Raw genomic sequence first — 19,932 nt, forward strand, 5'->3', positions numbered from 1 at the left:
TTGGAAGGAGCTGAAACATGCAGTCTGGAAAAGGCACCCTTCAAACCGGACACAACTGGAGCAGTTTGCTCATGAGGAGTGGGCCAAAATACCTGCTGAGAGGTGCAGATGTCTCATTGACAGTTACAGGAAGCGTTTGATTGCAGTGATTGCCTCAAAAGGTTGCGCAACAAAATATTAAGTTAGGGGTACCATCATTTTTGTCCATGCCTGTTTCATGAGTTTATTTTTTTACATAATTCTGTTGAAGCATGGTTGAAAAACAATGTCTGACTTTCATTGGTTAACATTTATAGAATTTTAATTTATTATTACTTTTGTCAGATTAAAGTTATTTCTGTGACCATTGTGACTTTTTCTTTCATTGACCAAAGGGTACCAACAATTTTGTCCACGTCTGTATATGGTTTGAACAGATTACAGAGTATTGATCCTTTGCAAATGGTATAACAAACGCCTCAGTTTTACAAATATTTAGACAGCACTCCTTTTTTTTAAGTGATAATTAAATGATTTTATTTCATGTTATTTCAGCCGGAATAGGTGTTTTTTTTTTTTTTGTCAGTTGCAACGTTTCAGGCGTAATAATCGCCCTTCATCAGGCACTCTGAGGACCACACTAAGTATACAGCCGGCGCTTGTTATACGCCTCAGTTTTCACATTTATTCATTACATCCCCGGCTCACTGTCTAAGTTGCAGAAAGATATACAATAGAATAAAATGAAGAGTAGGGTTGTACTCAATGTACATTATGCTGAGAGTTATTTCGTAGTTCTTGCAGCCCCTTGTGGTTCATGTAGAATTGAATCACTACCTCCCAGAGCCTGGCACCTGATAATGCACACACAGCTTACCAGTGTAAACATACTGTACATACTCATGATCATGAAGCGGTGCAGAATAAGGCTCACTTCACATCATGTTTTTGCCTTACATTTAACATATACTTTGAGAAAAAAAGGATGCAAAAGCGCAATACACTACACTTTATTCATTGCGCAGAATCCAGCACAAAATGTATACTTTTTTCAACAAATCTTTGATGATAGATGCCAGTGACAGCCGTTTAGCATATACGTTTTTTGTATACGTTAAACGTAAGACGAAAACATGATGTAAACCAAGCTTGAGAGGCAGGTTTTTTTTTTTTGTAGCTGCTAATATAATCGCATAGCACACTAGCACCCTGGGGCTACTATGTGAACACCCACCCTTAATGTATGTAATCACACTAGTTGAAACTTGGCAGTTTGACATTCTAGAAACCTCAGCCCATACCTGGGGTTCTTGCTCATATCTGAGCCAATGTAGCAATGCTTTAGACTGAAGGCTAGATGTGGTTGAAATGCAGAATGATGTTGTCAGCTTGGATTTGGAAGGGGAACTGTGTATGCAGGTAAATATTATTGCTATTGTATGCAATCACTTAGGCACTTTGCATTATATGTTGTGTTTTGTTTCGTTCAGTGTTTTTTACCTAGAAATATGCAGCATCTTAGTGTGTATGACCGTCCAAAGAGAAAAATGTACCAAAACAGTACAAGCTGTTTTTCAGTTGAAGGTACAGAAAATATTGACCAAAGGAATCATTAATCTCAAAAATGGCAAATTGCCTAGCCTCGTCCATTGGATAGACTTGCAGATACAGTATATGGACAAAACTATTGGGACATTACACCTACAGGACCTTTTATGACACCCCATTCTAAATCCACAGGCATTAATGTGGAGTTGGTCCCCCTTTTGCAGGAAGGCTTTCTACAAGATTTTGGAGTGTGTCTCATTCATGTAGAAGAGCATTTGTGAAGTCAGGCACTGATGTTGGATGACTGGGCCCGGCTCACAATCTTTATACCTGTAGTTCATGCCAAAAGTGTTCAATGGTGTTGAGGTCAGAGCTCTGTGCAGGCTAGTCATGTTCTTCCACACCAAACTCCCCAGTCATGCTTTTATGGAGCTTGCTTTGTGCCCTGGAGCACAGTCATGCTGGAACAAAAAAGGGGTCTTGCCCAACCTAGAAGCATACAATTGTCCAAAATGTCTTGGTATGCCGAAGCATAGTGATATCTCCCCTTACTGGAACTATGGGGCCTAGGAAAAACCCTTAATAACAACCCCATGGCATTATCTCTCATGCACCAAACTTTACAGTTGGCACAGTGCAGTCAGGAAGGTAACGTTCTCTTGGCATTCACCAAACCCAGACTCGTCCATCAGACTGCCAGATAGAGAAGTGTCATTCATCACTCCACAGAACATGTTTCCACTACTCCAGAATCCAGTGATGGCCTTACACCACTTCATCTGACATTTGGCATTGTGCTTGGTGACATAAACCTTGCATGCAGCTGCCTGCCCAAGGAAATCCATGCCATAAAGCTCCAGGCACACAGTTTTGTGCTGATGTTAATGCCAGATGTCAGCAGAGCGTTGGTGACTTATGCACTATGTGCCTCAGCGCGCAGCGACCCCTGTTCTGTAACTTCATGTGGTTTTCCACTTTCCACTTCTTGGCTGAGATGCTGTGATTCCTAAATGCTTCCGGTTTGTAATAATTCCTCTCACAGTTTATTGTGAGTGGAATTGCAATATTTATGATCTGACTTGTTGCAGCGATGGCTTCCTATTACCAACACTGGAGTGCAGTGAGCTCTATAGAGTGCAGTGAGCTCTATAGAGTGCAGTGAGCTCTATAGAGTGCAGTGAGCTCTATAGAGTGCAGTGAGCTCTATAGAGTGCAGTGCAGCTCTATAGAGTGCAGTCAGCTCTGAAGCATGTTGTGTGTACTGAGGAGCTCCATTAAAGTGGCATTTCCAACACAGGCATTTATGGAATATCCACATGATATGCTGTTTTTATTTATGGGTTTCTTCCACCCTAAAACAGTCCCATCTCTTTTCCTCTTGGAGCTTTTTTTTTTTTTTTTAGACTTCAGCTGTAACAAAATGTGAGCCAGCCTGGACAACTGCTGCTGATCGTTCTACGGCTGAGCTCAATGTAAGCTGTTTTGCCTCCAGTATTGTGCAGGGTTGCTCCGTTATCACTCCTCTGACATCTGTAGCTGATTATAATGTGACATCCTGTGATAGCACATTATAGAAGGTGTTACACTATAATGTGCTATCATAATATAGCATACAGATTAAACATCTTTGTCTGGCAAGTTGTTCTAGAAATTCTTTCAGCTGACTGATGTAAACATTGCAAGATTTTGCGCAGTAAATGTTTCTTAGCCTTTTTTTTTTCAAGGAGAAAAATAATTGTCATGCTTCCCAGTTCACACTTGTCTCAAGACTTCAATTTCTGACAGAACCATGATGGATCGTTTTATAGCCAATTAATCGCATCGCGTCGCATGATTTTACAGGGATTTCCAAATTTGTATTATTTTTTTAAACCACAGGGAATACCCCTCAAATACCACAATGGCAGTCGGTGCTCTCTAGCCCACCTGCAAACTTTGATGCGGCCCTCAGTGGCAAACCGTAGTGTTCAATCATGAAAGCAGGTTCTGCCTTGGTACTAACGATGGCCACATTAGAGTTCACAGGAGGACTGAAGACCACCCACTGCCATCATGCAGTGGAAGAACACACAGGACCAGCACCAGATGTCTTGGTGTGGGGTGCCATTAAATGCCATGGCTGTTTCTGTCTGATATTTGTGGAGGGGAAATTGACCAGTCTTTGGTATGTCCAGGACATTGTGGTACCAGTCCTACTGCCTTTTTTGACTAAGGAAACATGGGGATTTATCAAAACTCTCAAAACTGGTGCAAAGGTTTGGAAAATGAAAGGAAGTATCTGATTAGTTGATCTGGGCAACTAAGCCAGTTTTCCTTTTACACCAGTTTTGATTAATCTCCCCAGTGGTGTCCCAACAAAATAGCACCCATGCTACATACACATCATGCTCTTCAGGGCATCCATCAGCTCGCCTGGCCAGCGCGATTACCAGATCTGTCCTCCATCAAGAATTTCTGGGACTGGATGGGGTGATGTATCTCCCATGCACCTTGGCTGAACTACGGGTCTAAGCTTAAAGAACTTGGGGATATCCAGCATCTGTATGACTGTTACCTTGCCATAGTGACAGCCTGTATGATGGCAATGCGAAATGCCACCTAGTATTAATGTGACCCTGCCTCAACATACACCCTGCTGCAGAACCCAAAATAAAGAGTGCCCCACCTTGGTTGTGAGATCATTGACCAAACACCAGTAGCAGGTTATACTTTGTTAATCTCAGCTCAATCACATTTAGTTTTTTTTAATTTTTTTGGATTTTCTGGTAGTGTGTCTTTATAGATACAGCTAAAGGGAGGCTGTCATCAGATACATTGCTATTCAACCAAGCATAGTGCCAAACAGGCTTAGCTTACCTAATTCCAACAGTGCCATTGTTATAGCGATCCGTGGCTAGCCTTGCAGGTAAAATGATTTTTTTTAAATATGCAAATGATGACTTTAGTGCAATGAGGGCGGCACCATTACCGTCACTGCACAGAAGCTAAACCTGTACTGTATTCACTTCCCAGCCCCTTCCTCAGAGTGTTGATACTCTGGGCCAGGGAGAAGGTAAATTATTTCACCTGGTCCTTTTATGTAGATATATAATTTTATAGCTTTGATTAAAGCGGTTAAGTCTTTACTAAAGGACAGCGTCTGCTCAGGGTAGGCTATCACTAGCTGATCAGCAGGCGTCTGACACTGTGCACCTCAATCAGCTGTTCAATAGAAACAGAGCTGTAGTAACAAGCTTCCTCCACTTCAAGGTTGACTTAACTGTGTTGTTCCACTGTCAACGTCTGGGGATGAATCTACGCCTGATCAGCGTTGGTGCGATGTTTCAGAACCCTGGCAATCTGCACGTTATTACTGATACATGTTGAGTAGCAAAGTGGAATTAATACAGATTCTTTGCTTGTATATTTGTAGCTTGAGTCCATACAGCTATGATGAAGGCTGTTTGTCAAACAGTCAGGACCACATCCCTCTTGCTGCCCTTCCACTCCTGGCCACCTCCTCTCCACAGTACCTGGAAGCTGTAGCAATGGTTATTCATCGAGCCAACCAAGTCTATTTGGATTTCACTAAATCACAAGAAGGCATGTCTTTTACTGGGCAGGTGAGTTAAAGGAAGCCAGAGATTCTTTTATGGAACTTACTTCTAAAGAGAAAAATTGCAAAGCAAAAAAAGGTTAAAAAAAAACAACAAAAAGTAAATTACTCAACTTTTTTTTACTTTAGTTTTACTTCAGTAACTGTTTATTGAAGTTTTTAAAACTGAACTTAAAGAGGACCTTTCACCACTCCTGACATGCCTGTTTTAATAGCTACATGCCTTCCCCATGTAATAATAATTCTGGAGCATCTAGTCTTATGTCTGTATGTTGTGCCATTCCTTTATTATTTCTACTAGAAGATATGAATAAATTGCTAGCAGTCTGCAGTAAGGGTATAGAGGGGAGGTAACCAGTTGGGGGGTGTACCTGCACAGTCTGAAAATGGCAGCACTGATTGGATAGAATGAGTCTGTGCAGGGACACACACACCCCCACCAGCTGGTTAACTCCCTACTGTACCCTTACTGCAGTTCATTCGTAACTTGTGGTAGAAATAATAAATGAAATGGCACATCATAGAGCCGAAAGACGGGATGCTCCAGAATTGTTATTATATGGGGAATGCATGAAGCTATTAAAACAGGCAGGTCAGGAGTGGTGACAGGTCCTCTGTAAGGACTGCACAGTACAGGAGATCATCAGCAAAATAACAGATACACCCACTGGTGTTTTATCATCAAATGAACAGCTAGAAGAAAAATGAGTATTAAGGGGCTGAAGCAAGGTCTTCAGTGGGTTCTTTTTTATATTTGTCAGTTACAGAAAAATAATCTCATGTGAAAGTGCCTAATTGTAAGGGATTCCTACCATTTATGAACAATGCTGCCTCTACAACCTGTAAAACACAGCAGGTATGCCCTGGGAACATATTGCATATTTGTTATGGGCTGTGACACCATTTCAACAGCACTTTATAGCTTTTTTTTTCTCCAGTGTTATGCAGATGTAAGGTTTAAGAATTTTAAGCTTTGCATTTTACAATTGAGGATGACAAATATGCAGCTTGAAGAATTGGAGGACTTAAATATAGCAGAAGGTGTCAGTCCAGTATGTTACGGGTGGCCATAACCCCTTGAGCCCCAGAGGATTTTTCCTTTTTTGCATTTCAGTTTTTTTTTTTTTTTTTACTCTCAGCCTTTCCTGAGCCATACTGTTTTTATTTAGTTCATCAATATTGTGGCACTGCATAACCCCTTTAACTTAACATCAAACTTGGTAGATGACGTGATTATAATGCTAGCAGATATTTCTAACAAAGAAAACTAGAAATGCAAGGTAATATAGGAAGCGTAGAAACTCTAAAGCTTAAAACTGAAGTCTTCCTATTTTAAAGCTGTTTTAAATTGTATTTTTATTCTTCTTCCAGGTTTGTTTGGTTGGTGACTGTGTTGGGGGAATTTTAGGATTTGATGCCTTATGTTACAGCAATCAAACTGTGTCTGAAAGCCAGAACAGCAGCCGAAGAGGAAGTGTTGTGAGTGTTCAGGTATCCCACAATGAATCATGTTACTCTATCTGTCCATTATATAAAAAATTACATAGTCTTTAACTAATCCTTCCATGGGACAAACTGATAAGTAACCTACCCATGGCTGTTTATGAGTTTGACTGCAACAGGTAAAACATCTATCTTTCTTACAATTAGATTTCATGACTTTCAAATGAAAGTCTTATGCATCTCAGAAAAATAAAATACAGTTCCAGATTTATTGTGTCTGCCCCTAAAATCAGTGTAAAAATTGGCACAAATTGGCGCAGTTTTGGCACAATTTGGGGAAACTAGGGTTTCTACACTTTTTGGGGATTTATTCCACATCTGTACTACTATAAACAATTTCATTTCATTATGGTGGTGCCAAGTGAACGGCTTGCAAAGCCATACAGTTTTAGTTGAAAATACCACTGTACAAAATCCAGTGCGATTCAGAATGTTTCACATATTCATAGTATACAGCAACTCATGAAAAAGGACATTTTGGTCATTTATGGACCTTCCTCGGCAACATGAAACTGTGGCTATAATCTGGAGGGCATGAAGGAATTGGACAGAAAATGCCTATATGCCCTATAGCTTTCAGCCACAGTCTAATGTTGCAGAGGAAGGTGAATAAATGTCCCAAATGTCCTTTTTCATGAGTGGCTGTATACTATAAATATATTAAACAAACTGCATTTTGTACAATAAAAGCAAGCTTATTGATGCATGTATTAAGTGCTATGGTATTTTTGTTTACTTTAAGTGGGTGCAGAGCTTTGCAGGAGAGGGGACATGGCCTAAGATGCATTGTTTTGTGAAAAAATTCCACCACAATCCTGGTATAAAATTCTGTCACAAAGTAAGCCAACTATTAGTTAGTATAGAGTTAGACAAAAGTGTCTGTCCTCAACCACATTTATCATTAAGTCTGAGCCCCTGCAAAGGTCTAAACAACCTGCCAAAGTTCACACCATCTAATAGGATTAGTAAATATGGGGCAATTTTTTTTTTTTACAATAACTGTATTGTATTTTTTTCTTTTTGTCCAAATATAACATTGTACAAAGAAATAAGACAAACCAAGTATAAAGAACAATAAATAGCCATAAAAAAACAATGCCCATATTATATTTTTAAACAATGGAAAAATCCTTTGAGAGAAACCGAATGTTAAAATAAAAATAGTGGCTGAACCACAATACATTTTAAATGACACAGGCATCAAGTAAGACTGTCAGACAAGACAAACGCTAAACAGAGTTGGTATGGGGGATTTAGGCTCTTTTGCAGGATGGTGGCTCTAACTAGTTACCCTATTTTTCAAACTATGAGACGCATTGGACTTTAAGGAAAAAATACGTTTTCCTAAATCGCATTGCACCCGCGCGATAAAAACTGAATGTACTTGCGAAATCGCGCATTATTCACTGAGCGCATCCGCACCTAATCCACTCACGCTCGTCTGCAAGGGACCCAAGACGAATGAAAGGCTCTCTGGCCAATCTAACGCTGGGTTCAGACCTGAGCGTTCGCGATGGAGCGCTCTGTATGCGCGATTGTACCGGCATTTGCAATCGCGCATACAGAGACAAGCGAACGCCCATTGTCGCGCGTTCCCGAAAGTCTATGTACGGGAACGGGTGACAAGACGCCCCAAAGAAGCTCACGTACTTCTTGGGGCGTCAGGCATTTTACAGCGCGATCGTACGCGCTGTAAAACGCCCAGGTGAGAACCATGCCGATAGGGAAGCATTGGTTTCTCCTTGTTGAGCGTTTTACAGCACGTAGGAACGCGCTGTAAAACGCTCAGGTGTGAACCCAGCCTAATAGTATTTTAGAAAGTTAGGTCCTCCAAGCCCTCCCTTGAGTCAATGCATGTATAAGATGGAATGTGCCACCGTAGAAATTGATGAGGTAATTTATCAAACTGGTGTAAGGTAGAACTGGCTTAGTTCCCGATAGGTGGAATCTGATTGGTTGCTTTCATTTTTTTACAGCTCCTTTGGAAAATGAAAGGTGAAAGCTGATTGGTTGCTATGGGCAACTAAGCCAGTTCTACTTTACCCCAGTTTGATAAATGACCCCATGAGTCTCTTCATAGGAATCAGAGAGACATCAATTGTATAATCTTCAGGATATGATTTTAAACCGCAACCAAAAGAGCCCTAAAAAGATATAGTAGGTTTGATTAAAAAAAATAAAAATTTTTAGGGAATTACGGTAACAGCTTCCAGTTCATGAAATATGGTAGCAGCTGCAGCTTTCAGGAAGTAGCCTCAATTTGCAGAGAAGAGATGGACAGTTATGTGGAGTATAGTGTAGCATAAGAATCTGTAATGTGAACACCCATGTCGTCCAATATCCTGATGTCCACTGTGCTCTTATTGTGAGAGAGGATATTTAGATGCTCGGCAGTGGTACAACAGTGCTAAGGGAAAAGGGTGTTTGTCCATGTTCTTTTTCTAATATATGGCAGAAAAATGAAAGCGTATACGTGTTTAATTGCATCATGAAACACTTTAAATCTTTTGCTCTGGTTTTATTATTTCATTGCACAAATGCAACTTCAATTGTCTTTTGAATGTCATAATATGGACTACAGCTTTTTGACTTCTCTAACACTTTTCTCCTCACAAATGGGTTACATTAGGTCAGGCTGATTAAATTACACCATAATGGCACTTTAGAAAATAAACATCAACTCCTTAATGTCTTTCGGCCAAACCACTTGGGATCAGATGACGTTAGGAAAATCTGTGGCATGCACAAAACATGGAGTTTCAAGTAACAGGGTTCTAAAGGACTCCTTCCTCTTTAGGTTTTTCAGAGGTCTCTAAAATCCTTCTTAGAAAATTGTTTCTTTTTTTCCTTCTGCTTAACTGTATCTGGGTAGTACCCCTATTTTTTTTTCCCCATTTTTTAAAACTGCATACAGCTCTTACCTACAGTACACAATATTACCATTTTTTTTTTTTTAGCTTTCTTCACCTGTGGCACTCTGTTTAGCTGCTGTACTAAGTAATGCTATTATTATTAATATTATATGGCTCCCTTGTTAGCGAGCCCTAACTGATCAACCTGATTTATGCGATTGAGAAGCTATATCCCTTTGTCCAAGGATTGCATTTCAGAATGTTTTAATGGGGTTGTCTGGCTTCTGATATCGATGACCTATCCTCAGGATAAGTCATCAATATCAGATTGGTGGTGTTCCAACTCCTGTCACCCCCACCAATTAGCTGTTTGCAGAGAATGCAACACACCATTGTAGTAGCGAGCAGGTGTAATTACAGTTCCTTCTTCACATTCACTTGAATGAGACAGAGTGTAATTACAACTGCTCTGTTCTATTCAAGAAGCACTGGTGTGGAGCATCAAGGGATCAAACAAAACCGTAGTCAGAAAACATGCCAAAATCAGCATTGGTAATGCAATCCAGTAAACAGTCCAGAGGTCAGGGCAAGAGGTAGAGGGTCAAAAAGATGAAAAGGCAGAGGTCAGCTTGCCTTAAATACCCAATGGCATTGGGGCTCGTACTGGTTTCCCGGCCCACCTGTTAAATCCACCGGAGCACCCTGCCGGTGAACTTGTCTGGTGTAGCCCAGAGCGATACGAGCCCGTGATTCCTGGTTTTGTAGGCCAATCAGGAATCCAGATTTCCACAGTGGGCTACGCTGAATATGACTTTTTTAGTCCTTTTTTCAGTGACCCACTGGTAAATCTAATGGTGGAACAGACGAATCTGTACGCCCAACAGTTCGTCGCTCAACACCCGGGCTCCTTTTTGGCCAGGCCCGGTGGCTGGACACGGGTCAGTGCAGCCAAAATGAGGACATTTTGGGGCCTCGTGCTGCATATGGGCCTGGTCAAGAAACCCAGTGTCAGGCTGTACTGGAGTGGGGACGTCCTATACCAGACCCCACTTTACAGTACGGCCCTGACACGCTCCCGGTTTGAGGCCATCCGGAAATGTCTGCATTATTCCGATAATGCAGCATGTCCCCCCCAAGGTGATCCTGCCCATGACCGTCTGTATAAGATACGGCCGGTCATCGATCACTTTGGGGCCAAATTCATAGAGGCCTATGTACCTGGAAGGGAGGTCGCGGTTGATGAGTCTCTCATTGCGTTCAAGAGGAGACTCATTTTCCGCCAGTATGTGCCCTCAAAGCGGGCGAGGTATGGCGTGAAGCTATACAAAATTTGTGAGAGTACCTCAGGGTACACTTACAAATTTCGTGTATACGAGGGGCGAGATTCCCGAATTCAACGCCCAGAATGTCCCCCCACTCTGGGTGTTACCGGGAAACTTGTGTGGGACCTTATGTACCCACTGCTGGATAAGGGTTACCACCTGTACGTGGATAACTTTTATACCAGTATCCCCTTGTTCCAGTCCCTTGCCGCCAGATCCACGTCCGCTTGTAGGGACCGTGCGGAAAAATCCATGCGGCCTCCCTGCCCACCCCCTCCAGGTACCTATCCCCAGGGGTGAGACCCGTGCCCTTACCACTGGAAACCTGTTGTTGGTCAGGTATAAGGACAAGAGGGATGTCCTTATGCTGTCCACAATTCATGGTAACGGCATCACCCCTGTCCCTGTGCGAGGTACCGCGGCAACGGTCCTCAAGCCCGATTGTATCGTCGACTACAATCGGTATATGGGAGGAGTTGATCTCTCGGATCAAGTCCTCAAGCCATATAACGCCATGCGCAAAACCCGGGCATGGTACAAAAAAGTTGCGGTCTACTTGGTACAGATTGCCATGTACAACTATTTTGTACTATCCCGAAGCGCTGGCAGCACAGGGACATTCCTCCAGTTCTATGAGGCAGTCCTCAAGGCCCTGATCTTTTCGGACCGGGAAAGAGCAGGCCGGAGTACCTCGGGAACTGTAGGCGCCCGGATCGTCCCTGGCCAACACTTTCCAAGTGTGGTCCCCATACTGGAAAGAAGGGACGAACCCCAAAAAAGTGCAGAGTGTGTTGCAGGAGGGGGATACGGAAGGACACCACTACTCAGTGCGACACGTACCCCGATCATCCGGGCCTCTGCATTGACTGTTGCTTCAGGGAGTATCACACTTCCATGGAGTACTAAATTTGTATCCCAATTTAGCACTGACCTCGGATAAAAAAAAAAAAATGGTTCTCAGACTTGAGACACCCAAAAAAACTAAAATAATTTATTAAAGGTAGACATATTAGGTATCACCGCGTCGGTAATAATCTCCTCTATAAAACTACCCCATTAACCTAACCCCCCAGATTAACACGGTCCAGCAAAAAAAAAATATAAAGGTGCAAAAAAAGTTTTTTTTTGTCACCTTACATAATAAAAAGTTTAATAGCAAGCGATCTAAAAGTCATATAGCCCCCAAAATAGTGCCAATAAAACAGTCATCTCATCCTGCAAAAAATGATAACATAAGATAATCGGATAAAAAATAAATAAAAAATTACACTTAGACTTTAGAGATACAAAAATTTATTTTTTTGTATCAAAAAAGATAATAGTCAAAAACCTAAATAATTGTAAAAAAAAGTTGACTTATTAGGTACCGCCTTGTCCGTAAGAATCTCCTCTATAAAAATACCCCATGACCCAAACCCCCAGATTAACACGGTCCCAAAAAAAAAAAATAGGTGCAAAAAAAGAATTTTTTGGGGCACCTTACATAACAAAAAGTTTAATAGCAAGCTATAAAAGTCATAAAGCCCCCAAAATAGTGCCAATAAAACCGTCATCTCATCCCGCAAAAAATGAGCCCCCACATAAGATAATCGGATAAAAAAAAAAAGACACTTAGACTTAAAAAAAAAAAAACGGTGCCAAAACCGCTATTTTTGCCACTTTTCCATTTCAATCCATTTTTCCCGGTAACAAAACAAGGGTTAACAACCAAACAAAAGTAAATTTATTACCCTGATACTGCAGTTTACAGAAATGCCACATTTGTGGTTGTGAACTGCTGTATCAGTAAAAGGCAGGCCGCAAAAGGAAAGGACCAACATGGTTTCTGGAAGGCCGATTTTGATGACCTTTTGTATTGACACTATGTCCCTTTTGAAGCCCCCCTAGAGTAAAAACTCTCTAAAAGTGACCCCATCTAAGAAACTATACCCCTCAAGGTATTCAAAACTGATTATACAAGCTTTAGTAACCCTTTAGGTGTTTCCTCAACAGTTTATGGCAAATGGAGATGTAATTTCAGAATTTAAATTTTTGTTAACCTTGCCTCACAAAAATGTAATATGGAGCAACCAAAAATCATATTTACCCTAAAAATAGTCCCCCAAAAAATGCCACCTTATCCCGTAGTTTCCAAAATGGGGTCACTTTTAGGGAGTTTCTACTCCAGGGGTGCATCAGGGGGGTTGAAACAGGACACTGTGTAAATAAACCGGTCCATAAAAATCAGCCCTCCAAAAACCAAACAGCGCACCTTTCACTCTACACCCCGCTGTGTGGCCGTACAGTAGTTTACAGCCACATATTGGGTGTTTCTGTAAACAGCAGAGTCAGGGCAATAAAGATACAGTCTTGTTTGGCTGTTAACCCTTGCTTTGTTAGTGGAAAAAATGTGTTAAATGTGGAAAATTAGACAAAAAAATGAAATTCGCTAATTTCATCCCCATTTGCCAATAACTCTTGCGCTACACCTAAAGGGTTAACAACGTATGTAAAATCAGTTTTGAATACATTGAGGGGTGTAGTTTCTTAGATGGGGTAATTTTTGGGTGGTTTCTATTATGTAAGCCTCACAAAGTGACTTCAGACCTGAACTGGTCCCTAAAAATTGAGTTTTTGTAAATTTCTGAAAAATTTCAAGATTTGCTTCTAAACTTCTAAGCCTTGTAACATCCCAAAAAAATAAAATATCATTCCCAAAATAATTCAAACATTAAGTAGACATATGGGGAATGTAAAGTCATCACAATTTTTGGGGGTATTACTATGTATTACAGAAGTAGAGAAACTGAAACTTTGAAATTTGCAAATTTTTCAAAATTTTGGGTAAATTAGGTAATGTTTTCTGCAAAAAAAAATTATTTTTTTGACTTCATTTTACCAGTGTCATGAAGTACAATATGTGACGAAAAAACAATCTCAGAATGGCCTGGATAAGTCAAAGCGTTTTAAAGTTATCACCACATAAAGTGACACTGGTCAGATTAGCAAAAAATGGCCTGGTCCTGAAGGTGAAATAAGGCTGTGTCCCTAAGGGGTTAAAAAGTGGGTTTGGGAAATTTTCTTAAAAAATGTAAGAATTGCTTCTAAGCCTTCTAACGTCCTAAAAAAATAAAATGACGTCAACATAACATTTCCCATATGTCTACATTAAGTAATACATATTTTATGAGGTATCACTTTCTGTTTTAAAAGCAGAGAAATGGAAATTTTGCAAATTGCGAATTTTTACAAATTTTTGGTAAATTTGGGATTTTTTTATAAATAAAGGTGAAATATATTGACTCAAATTTATGACTATCATGAAGAACAATGTGTCACGAGAAAGTCTCTGAATGGCTTGGATAAATAAGTGTTCCAAAGCTATTACAACATAAAGTGACACATGCAGATTTGCAAAAGATGACCTGGGCAGAAGGGCGAAAACTGGCCTGGGGTAGAAGGGGTTAAATCTTCAACTGCCACCAGCCATATGTTATGTTAGAAACTGTGCCAGTCACAGGGAGAGAGCTGCAGGAGAAAGGACAAGCCCCCCGAGCTGCTAGGCTGAACACAATCTAGCAGAGCAATTGGAGCAGTGGATGTGGAGATCTCTGGACCCATGTGTGGAACATGGCTGGTCCTAGCTTTGTTAGAAATGTATCGTCATGTATTATAATGATGTCTGATTTTCATTTTTTACCATCAGACATAGCATAAACATTTTAAAAATTGTAGGCGACATTCCCTTTAACCTGGTAGATTTGCATGTTCTATGTAAGTGGGTAGAAATTTGTTCCACATATTTCCTGCCAATAAAAAAAAGAATCTAAAAGTACATTGTAAAAATTTTAATATGGAGGATACAGCATAACCCCCTAAGGATTTCTTCTCATGGTGTTTTTTGTTTCTGCTATTTTGGTGCAGATTCCGCACGTTGTCTGCCTTCCATTGTGTTTTTTTTTTTTTATATCTTTATATAAGACATAACACATCATACATAAGTTTGTACAACCATAATCAAAACAGATACAAACATATCCTGCTCATTACTTTTTAAATGCTTTATTAAGCAAAAGGTAAGAATACATACATTGAATAGAGATATTAACAACAGGTGGAGGATCACGAACTTCCAATAGGAATTATTATTACTAAAACATAACATGTCGGTAAGTCATTGGAAAGTTGCAGGTCATATGGTAATTAAAAAATTATCACTGTTCTGGAGCGGGTCAGACATTAGTCGTGTTAATATTGTATTTTGGGTTTACCTCTAAGTTTTCCCGATTGTGCCAGATTTTTGTGAAATCGATCTCTTTTCCCAGGAAGAAATTTCTTCCAATTTGTAAATCTGATCTACTTTAAGCAACTAATGTTCGCTAGATGGGATGTCAGGGGAGAGCCAGTGCTTCGGGATGAGAATTCTGGCTGTGCTAATTAAATGCCTGAACAGGCCTAAGTTGGATATTTGTGGGCACCGTGTGTATAAGTTTAGAAGGGCTATTTCCGGGGAGGGTTGGAACGTTGTTCCACATATTTGGTTGCTAATTTGGAAAATTCCTTCCCACCATTGAAGTATTTTGTGAAAAGGTTCAATATTCTAGGCTCAAGTGTCACACTCTATTCAGCCAATTAATCCATATCCCCTGAGCAAAGGGTACCTAAAAATTGTGACTTTGGAGTTTCATAAACTATAAGCCATAATCATCCAAATTATAACAAATAAAGGCTTGAAATCTCACTTTGCATGTAATGAGTCTCTCTCATATGTTAGTTTCACCTTTTAAGTTGCATTACTGAAATAAATGAACTTTGCATAATATTCTAATTTTTTGAGTTTCACCTGTATACCATCTGGTGGTGATTTTATATCCATTCTCCTGTATTTTTACACATCTGGACATTTTGTGTGGCGAGAAAGATATTACTTCCTGGCTGTTGAAAGTTTTATTTAGGTCTTTTTCCCATAGCCTAATAAAAGCCAGAGTAGTAGAATTAGCTGGGGTTCTCAATCTGCTATAAAGCTTTGAGATGGTTTTGGTAGGAGATTGTGCTTGACTAATCAGGCTTTCAAACAAAGTAAGGTGCCGAAGTAGGTTACTCAAATGAACCTGTTGGTTTATGTATGCCCGGAGAAAATATAGTGAATTAATATTAGCTGGAGAAGTGCCCAGTAGAGTGCTCATGTCTTCTATGGAAAGGAGGCGATTGTCCCGGTATAGGTCAATAATCCGGATGTCAGAGTGCTTGATAAAAAGATGGAAGACTGTCGCGAAGGGCATTAGGGGCTAGTTAAAGTACATCACTGAATAATAATGTTGGGGAGGGGTGAGGAATCTCGTATTGTGAACCCTGTAATCTATCCCAAGCTTGAAAGGTAGCTTTCATGATAGAAGAGGTATTAGGTTGGGAGTTTTTTGTCCCAATAAGAAGGCTCTAAACATGGATCCTAACATAGCTTGTTCCATAGGGAACCACGATTTATGAGGAGGGGCTCTCAGCCAATCGACCACTCTGACGAGAAGGACTGCTCTACCGTATAACTCTGGGTCTGGGAGGGCAATTCCCCCTTTCTCTCTAGGATAGGTTAAGGCTTTATAAGATATACAGGCTTTTTTCTTATTCCAGATGAAGGTCCTAAAAAGGGATCTCAATGTTGCGTAGAATGAAGATGGGACAGGGGTTAGTTTAGGTAGTACCAGTGACATGAGGATGTTTTTTCTACCAAACCATGATAGTATGGGTATATCAAGGTTGGTAAGTTCTTCCATGATCTTATTTAGGAGAGGTGAATAATTTAGAGTGAAAAGTTGGCTAGGATCTGTGCTCATCTTCACCCCTAAATAAGTCAGGTGGGGAGAGGACCAGTTAAAAGGTGAGTCTTGTTCCAGACGTTGTTTGTAGGTTTTTGAGATGCCAGTGCATATTTTCAGGGATTTATTGTGGTTAACTTTGAAGTTAGAATGGAGGCTATAATTTTCTAAATGTTTATAAATCTTGGGAAGTGCTGTATCTGGATTACTAACCATTACTAACATGTCATCTGCAAATGCAGCTATTTTGTGCTCTTGATCACCCAGTTATCTCTTTAATATCTGTATCTAGTCTAATAGCTTGTAGTAAAGGTTCAAGTGTCAGAACAAAAAGGAGAGAAAGAGGATATCCATACCGAATACCATTGCTAATTCTGAAGGGGTCAGAAATAATATAATTAACTGATATTGAGGCAGAGGCATTTGAATACATGGCATCTATTGTGTGTACGAAAGGGTCTGGAAAATTTTGAGAACTTAAAATTAGATTCATGAAAGACCAGCGGACCCTGTCAAAAGCCTTCTCAACATCAGTGCTGAGAAGAACTAGAGGCAAGGATTTATTTTTAACGTAGTGCAGAATATTGAGCACTCTTGCGGTATTGTGTTTTCCCTCTCTGTTCTTGACTAATCCAACTTGGTCCCTATGAATTAGTGTCGGTAAAATCTTTGCTAGCCTATTGGCTAACATTTTGGCGATTCATTTTAGGTCTATGTTGAGTAGAGAAATTTGTCTAAAGTTTGGGCAGAGGGTATGATCTTTCCAGTCTTTCAGAATTAGGGTAATATGGGATTTGGTCATGGCTCTAGAGAGGGGAGTATTTTTCAGAGCTTTGTTATATATGGGGAGTAAATGTGGAATTAATATTTCGTAGAACGTGATATAGTAAAGAATTTGTATACAGTCAGGGCCTGGGCTCTTCCCTTTGGGACATTCCTGGATGACCTCCAACAGTTCTCCAGAACAAAAAGGGGATCTCAATTGTTGCTTGTCAGTTTCAGATAAGACCGGAAGGTCCAGCCCTTCTAGGAAGGAGCTTCCAGGAAGATAGTCTTTCCCCCCTCCGGAGTCTGTTGTGAAGAGTCCAGGTTGTAAAGAGTTTCATAGAAATCTCTAAATTGAGAGGCAATTTTCTCAAAGTCGAAGGTAAAGGAGCCAGTGTTTTTTTTTTTCGTTTGTGAACATCATTGTTCAATTTCCTTCTCTTAAGCCTTTGGATCACAAATTTGGATGCTTTATTACCATGAGAAAATCTTTTTTGCTGGGAATGGAGAGAGTATTTTGCAGACGCTGTATTTAGAAGATTTTTAAGGGTGGCTCTACATGCGTTTGATTCTGTTAAGTGAGTTTGGAGTGTAGAACGTTTATGAGCACCTAGGTTAATCGTGTAGGTCTTTTTTAAGGTGGGCACCTAGGTTAATACAATGGCCTCTGATGAAGGTCTTGTGAGCATCCCATATAGTGGTGGAGAGACATCAGGGGTGCCATTGGTTGAAAAGTAATCTTCTAATAGATGTAAACGAGATAAGTTGTCTGGATTACCTAATAGTTGTTCATTCAAGCGATACTTCATGGTAGAGCGGCGTTGTCTGAGAGCTGAAATGGTGATGTAAACCGGGGCCTGGTCTGACAGGATAATGGAACCTATGTCGGCCTCCGAACACAGCTGGAGATGGTCTTTGAATATAAAACAGGTGATCCAGGCGTTGGTATGAACCATGTACCAGAGAATAAAAAATGTAGTGCCTAGATTCAGGGTGTAGAATCCGCCAAGCATCTACAAGGTGACGCTCGGCAAGCATTGACCAGAGATCTTAAGGCTTTCTGAGATTGAGCAGATTTGTGTGAGGAAGATTCTAAAAGTGGGTTTAGGACTAAATTAAAATCCCCTCCAAAGACTCAAATACCTTCTCTGAAGTAATCTGCTACTTGTAGGGATTCTTTTAACCACCGTATTTGATTGCTGTTAGGGGAATATACATTTATGAATGTATAGAGATGTTGTCCTATAGTACCTTTGATCATTATGTATCTCCCATCAGTGTCACTAATTTAATCCATAAAAAATAAATAAAAAAGGGGAACTTTCTTTAGGAAGCCTATAATGACTCCTCTAGAGTTGGAGGAGGGTGAACCGCAGTGAAACCACTTGGAGAAAGAAGAATGTGTGAGGTTGGGGTAATGGTTGTGCTTGAAGTGTGTCTCTTGAGGAAAAACGACAGTGGCCTGATCTCTCTTCAGAACCCCAAATATTTGGCTTCTTTTGGAAGGTGAATTGCAGCCCCGTACATTATATGAGGCAACTCTAAGAGCCATCTTTGGGTTTATCAAGAGAGACCATCAGCACTGACATGGACTGAAAGGGTTGTGATATGTGCATTATCCAAAAGAGGTACTCATCCTTTAGAGGATCTTGTTAGATCAATTTGATCTGATGTTTGAAAAGTCCGACCCGCTTCAGAAGATATTCCAATGACCTGTTAATAACAAGAAGATAAAAAAAACATAAGAAATATGGGTATTGACGCGCCAACATGAGAAGGGGGGAAATTGTGTAAAACAGTCAATTGACAACGACTCTACAGTTGAAGACAACTATGGAAGGGCGCGGGGTGAGAGTGCACAGGTATGCCATTATCTCAGGGGCCATAAATGAGCCTTTTAAGCTTGAATTCTGGGGAAGGAGGGGTGTAGTAAAAGGGAGGAGAAGGAACGGGAAATGGAGGGGGTTCTAGTATGGGGGGGTAGAATCGGATGGGGCGGGGGGAGATGGAGAATAAGGAAACCAGATGTGTAGTATGAATCAAGGGAGGAGATATCTGGAAATACTATTCAAAATGTCCTCTATTAAGATCTACAGGGGCTCACTACTATTAATTGGTCAATATAATGTTTGGAGGATGACAGAGGAGACATCCAGTGGTCACTTCAGAAGACCTCTGAGGCGATGCTACTTGGGATCAAAAGTCAATTATTTTTCTTCTGGCGTTGAGCGGGTTTCAAAGGGAGTATTCCTGGGAACTTCTGGAAGAAGGGTTAAGTCTTGAATAAGGTCCCAATCCTCGATTTCCAGAGGGGAGATATCCAGCATATCAAACATTGGACCCAGGTCTGTGTGGTTCCGAATGGAAACACATCTACCCTTGAAAGAAAGGGAAAGGCCAAATGGGAAAGTCCATCTGTACAATATCTTGAGATTCCTGAGCCAGTCTGTTAGTGGTTTTAGGGCCCTTCTCTTTCTAAGAGTGATCAGAGCCAAATCTTGGAAGATGCTGATCTGTCCCTTTGTATTTCACCACTTGTGAGTTACAGGACTTAATCAAGATGGCTTCCTTGACTT

At 40.5% G+C, this 19,932-nt stretch overlaps 1 protein-coding gene across 13 annotated transcripts in view; it reads left to right on the plus strand.

Annotated features, from left to right (window-relative positions):
• Positions 1–19,932, plus strand: part of PITPNM2 (phosphatidylinositol transfer protein membrane associated 2) — a 341,114-nt gene that overhangs the window by 258,621 nt on the left and 62,561 nt on the right. For 12 of the 13 annotated variants that reach the window (XM_044275701.1, XM_044275709.1, XM_044275705.1 and 9 more), the window contains 2 exons: positions 4,940–5,129; positions 6,494–6,613. In XM_044275701.1, the coding sequence (XP_044131636.1) occupies positions 4,940–5,129; positions 6,494–6,613 (310 nt within the window). The remainder of the gene's footprint in view (positions 1–4,939; positions 5,130–6,493; positions 6,614–19,932) is intronic. The other variant, XM_044275704.1, reaches the window with a different exon arrangement.

Source organism: Bufo gargarizans, chromosome 1, assembly GCF_014858855.1.
Source record: "Bufo gargarizans isolate SCDJY-AF-19 chromosome 1, ASM1485885v1, whole genome shotgun sequence".
NCBI classification, from domain to species: Eukaryota; Metazoa; Chordata; class Amphibia; order Anura; family Bufonidae; genus Bufo; species Bufo gargarizans.